Raw genomic sequence first — 5,115 nt, 5'->3', positions numbered from 1 at the left:
CCGTTCCCCACAGTGGTGCAAGCAATATCTCCAGCACCACCATATTGCATGGCTCAGGTGAGGTGGGCAACCACATCATAAGGTGCCTCTCCCCCATTGCCTCCCTCCCCCCACAAGCAAAGTTAATTCCTCTGCTATGGGCTGTTGGACTGAGCACACATCATGTCTCGTCTCAGCCAGAACCTCTCTCCAAGGAGAAGCTTCCTAAATACGCCCCCTTCTCCCTTTCATGTAACCCAGATTGCTACCTCCCTTGGACTAGCTCATATGACAGTAGCTGGTGGGCTAGGGGGCTCAGGTTGAGTCCCATTGCTCGGCACGGGACTGGCAGTGGTTGAGGGAGGCACGCTCTCCACAGAATCCCCTGATTGAATCTCAGGGGTCCTCTGTGGGCTGGGCTCCTCAGAGTGGTCCATGTTGCCTTGGACTTCCTTCCCTCTTTGGATCAGCTGCTCTAAAGTCTTGGGCAAAGGGTAACTCAAGAAGCGCTTCAGTTTGGGCTGGAGGGTGCCTACCACATACTGGATAATTTCCTCCTCATCTGCATCAACATAAAGGGTCTGGTACAAGTCTCTCTTGCGCCAAAGGAACTGGTCCAGGGGCTCCCCCTCTTTCTGGGGCAAATCCAGCTCCCTTTTGATAGCATCCCTAGTCAGAGTCCCCTCGCTGTACTGCAGAAACTCCTTCTTGAACTCAACCCAGTTCTTGACAGAGTCCTGCTTGTATTCCCACCACTTTTTAGCCGGGCCGTTCATATGGTTTTGGATCTGAGATAGCCAGTACTCCTCTGTTCCACCCACCTGCTTTAAGTATTCCTCCAAGTGGCTCAAGAACTCCCGGGGATCCTCAAAGACCTGAGTCTCCACTGGGGAGGCTGGAGCATCCTCTGACACAGAGACCCACTGGTAGGAATCATGGGCCTGAGGGATGCTGGGCACCTCCCCAGGAGGAGGGGTCAGCGCATACATTTGGCTCATATCAAGGGCATAGTCATAAATCTCCCCCTCACTTGGCCTTATCTCTGGGCCTCCCACCCCAACGGACACAGTCTGCTTGCCATGGTCCCCAGGACAGTATTTGCCTCCCATGGACTCCAGACGGTCCGCCCACTTCTCCAGACGGAAAAAGACCTCCTTCCAAACATTCATCTCTCTCTTGACCCACCTCTCCAGATGGGCAATCGTTTCCTGGCACCTGGCCAGGCAGGCCTTGATGGACTTCTTCCATCTTTGGTTATCAGTTGGGACATGGTCCTCTAAGTTATTCTCTAACTTCCCCACTGATTTCTGCAAGCCTTTCAGCTCGCGCTCCACCTGCTTGGAGACCTCAGACAGGAGGTGCCGGTGGGTCCTCCTGACATGCTCCAACATTTCTGCCCTGCATTTCCCTATCTGCAGGATCACATTGGGCTTGTTGGCAACTCCACGGTGCCCCTGGAAGGAGTGGATGCCTGCATTGGTGACATTATCCAGCTGCATGGCTCCGACCGTGTGAGTGTCAAACACAGAAAGAACTGGGTTGTAAGCCCTGGCACTAGAGCTGGCTCTCAAAAACCCCACCACAACACTTCCCGAAAGACACACAGAGACTTCTCAACCCCCCTCAAAGGACTTTTCGACACAAACACAACCAAATCAGATATCACCGCAGAGCAAGCTGTTCGGTCCCCGTGGATCCCAGAGAGAGTTGTAGGCAAATTTCTCCCGGTGTCCAGCTGGAAACGCCGGTCTCACGTGCTCAGGGTGTCTCAGAGAGAGCCAGGATCCTCCAGGAACAAGGAGAGGAGTTGGCTAAGATGTCCAGCCCCACACGCGTGCCCGCTACCTGCTCATCCGGAGCTGAGAATCTCGAACAGCAGAGAGTCCTCACTGGAGAAAAACACACAGAGATGCACACAGAAGCTGAAAGCTGCTGCAAAAATCCCGGTGATTTCTCCTCTGGTAAACTTGGCAAGTCAAAAGCGCTTTTACTAGAGATGCAAAGAGCTGCTTCTCTTCCCTGTCTGAACTGCCACTAGTCCAGGCTCTTCCATCTACTTATACCCCACACAGCTCAACATGTGGGTGGTGCCCTGCCTCCTTGCACACTCTCAGCGCAGCGTTCATTGGAGGAAAAGCAAGGCTGGTGTCTGTGGCAACCCAGTTCTTGGCAGCCTCCCCTTGCTTCCCACCCCCTCACGCACGCCCCCAGACTCGACGCGAGAAGCACTTGAAAGGTGCTGGAGACAGTTGGACAGATGGATGAGTAATCGCACCTTCCGCCTTTCAGATTGCAGGAAAAACACTTATTCATTCCACAACTATTTACTCAGCAAGGTCATCATTAGCATGCTTCCCCTGGCAGGACTTGCAGAAGGGGAGATGAGGAGGAATTCAGTGTGTCACACCAAGACAGACGCCCACGGGCCCCCGCACACCCTCACATGCATGCACACACACACACACAGAGTGAGCTCACTCCTAATGCAAATGTTTGGAAATGGTGGTAAATCAGCAGGGGGGGGGGAAAAGAGAGAAAAAAGAAATGAGGAGGGGGGAAGGAGGGGGGGGAACACTCAAAGGACCCACTTCAGTACAAACGGGAGCACTCTGGACTTTCTAAAGCATTGGTAGGTGGGAGTCATCCCCACGGCTTAATTGCACCAGACCAATTGCTATCTTGGGAATATTCAGTAAGGGAGGGGGACGGCATCCTGGTTTTTACACCAAATTAAAACCGCCCATCGAAAGCCTGTTCCGTACTTAGCTTGAATCAGATGCTTAATCAGTTAGCCAACCCACAAGCACAGATGAAGCTACATTTGTTCTTTGCTCTTGACAAAGCAGGAAAAGCCAACCATAAAAGGAGTCCCCGGGTCTTATATAAGCCAGAGATAAAGGATTCCCTAATCTGAGAGAGTTCCCTGCCGGAACATCCTCGGAGAGGTGCTGAGGACATCCGGGGCTGCTGATTCCCTCTCAGTGACAGTGGCCAGAGGCAGTGGGATGCTGATTCATTAATATCACCTAAAAAGGGGTTTCAAGCCTGTTGCCAGCGGGGAAGTGCCTTGCCTCCGCTCAGGGTGGTGGGCAGCATGCCAGGTACGCTTAGGACGCGTCCCCACTCCCACGGCTCTTGGCCATGTGTTTCCTGGCGGGACTGCAGCCAGCCTGGTAAGAGCCAAATGCAGAGGAGACGGATGGTCTTTCAGAGAAGTCCTGCTGAAAAAAGGTCTCGGTGACCCCGTGTATTTGGTTAAAGCAGAGTCCTCTTGCAGCAAACTGGTGGTGCTTAAGCTGAAGGGCACGAGGGGCAGAGGTCAGGACTCCCTTTCCCCCCCAAATCCATGTGCTTCCAGAAGGCACAGGTCTGTTCTCTACCAGGTGATGGCACATGGGCAAACACTTCTGCCGTATGGCTTTAAGGGGAAACAGGAGGGTTATTCAGGGCAGCAGCAGCAAACTGACACAGAAGGACTGCATGGTTTGGTTGAAGGTGGGGAGTGCCAGTGAGTGGGGAAGGGGACAAAAGCCTGAGGGTGTAAATCAGGATTCCTAACCCAGCAGACCCTCCCAACACCACTTTATCCCCCACATATATCATGACAGTGATATGACTGGCAGAGAGTTATGTCGTCTGCCTTGCTTACTTCTCCACTTTCACCCAGCTTTCCTGAGCATGAGATTTTTGTGCATCTGTGTTCTTGTTTAGAAAGGGTTAAATGTCAATCATCTGAGGGTTTGGAACAGATCTGGAGCCTTTTATGCTGCGGTCTCTATACCCCAGAGAGCCCTCCTTAAACTCACATTTCCAGTAAGAGATGACATGAATTGGGAGAGACTGTGCAGTCTATGTATCTCTGGATCAGTGCAAAGCTATTCTCCAGAAAGGTTTTCACCCAGGATCCCCAGAAATGGCCCATAAGAGGTTTCCAGTAGATAGTGACAGTTTATAGACTGGATTTAATTTTGCAAAGTGACCTGATTTTAACCTCGCCTTGTCCTATCAAATGCCAGAGTCTGGGATGAAGTGGCTGTAAAACCTACTCCACCAAATCTGTCTCTTTCCAGCCCCTGCTACTTCTCTTTCCTTCTCCCTTAGTTTTCAGTGTGGGGGGATTCATCAGAGTCTGAATGGCCTCATTTGGCACTTAGGTCTGGTCATAGGATCTCAGGGTTATTAAGGCTGGAAGGGACCTCAGGAGGTTTCTAGCTCAACCTCCTACTCTAAGTTGGGCCAACTACTGGATCAAATGATGTGGTTCAGGTTCCAGATCCCTGAAAACCCCATGGGTGGGAATTGTACAACACTCTTTGGGCAACCTGCTCCACTGCATGACTGTCTTTAGAGGGAAAACCTTTTTCTTTAAACCCAGACTAAGTGTCTTGTTTCAATTTATGCCCGATGTCTCTTGTCCTCTCACCAGCCACCTCTGTGAAGAGCCTGGCTCTAGCTCCTTGATAACCTCCCCACAAGTAGTGGGGATTGCTGTTAGGTTCCCCCAAAGCCATCGCTTCTCCAGGATGGACAAGCCCTGATCCCACACCAGACACGAGCCAAGTGCTGTAGCCCTGACCATCTCAATGGCCTGTGCTGAACTCATTCCAGGTGATCAATGTCTTGTACTATGGGGCCTAAACCTGGCTGCAGCAGCTAGATTGGTCTAATACATCCTGAGTAGAGGGGGATAATCACTTCCATTGATCTCCTGGCTGTGTTCATGCTCCCACGGTCCAGGATACTTTTTTTGCTACCAAGACACACTGATGGATCATGGTCATCTCCCTGTCTCCCAGCACTTTCAGGCCCATTTCTGAGCCCCAGCCAGTCAGTCATTGCCAGGGACTCTTTCTTCCCAGGCACAGCATTTGTCCTTGTTGAATTTCATAAGGTTTCTGTTGGCCCATTCCTGCAGCCTATCCAGGGCTCTAGGTTCATCTCATTCTGCAACCTTTCCACCGAGTTCTCCTCCTAATCTGTGTGCTCTTCTTCTGTGGAGGTGGTGGGGGAGACAGAAGAGACGAGGAGGAACGGGGGTTTTCCTTCTGGACCTGCTGGGGAATGACTTGCTGATTAAGGCATAGTGATAAGCATTTTCATTGTATTTCTAATTAAAGTAAGGTGCGTGGGTAGAGG

General features: G+C 51.6%; 1 protein-coding gene across 1 annotated transcript; it reads right to left on the bottom strand.

The window, feature by feature from the left end:
• Positions 1-263: 263 nt before the first annotated feature.
• ARC (activity regulated cytoskeleton associated protein) lies at positions 264-1,478 on the bottom strand (the record flags this gene model as incomplete). The annotated part of the gene is made up of 1 exon (XM_082316117.1): positions 264-1,478. One exon carries the CDS (start codon positions 1,476-1,478, stop codon positions 264-266), a length of 1,215 nt encoding a protein of 404 aa, XP_082172243.1.
• Between the last annotated feature and the right edge of the window lie 3,637 nt (positions 1,479-5,115).

The sequence above is a fragment of the Platalea leucorodia genome, assembly GCF_965183815.1.
Source record: "Platalea leucorodia genome assembly, chromosome: 1".
NCBI lineage: Eukaryota > Metazoa > Chordata > Aves > Pelecaniformes > Threskiornithidae > Platalea > Platalea leucorodia.
The sequence above is the reverse complement of the archived record's forward strand: the minus strand, read 5'-3'. Positions and strand labels throughout refer to the sequence as shown.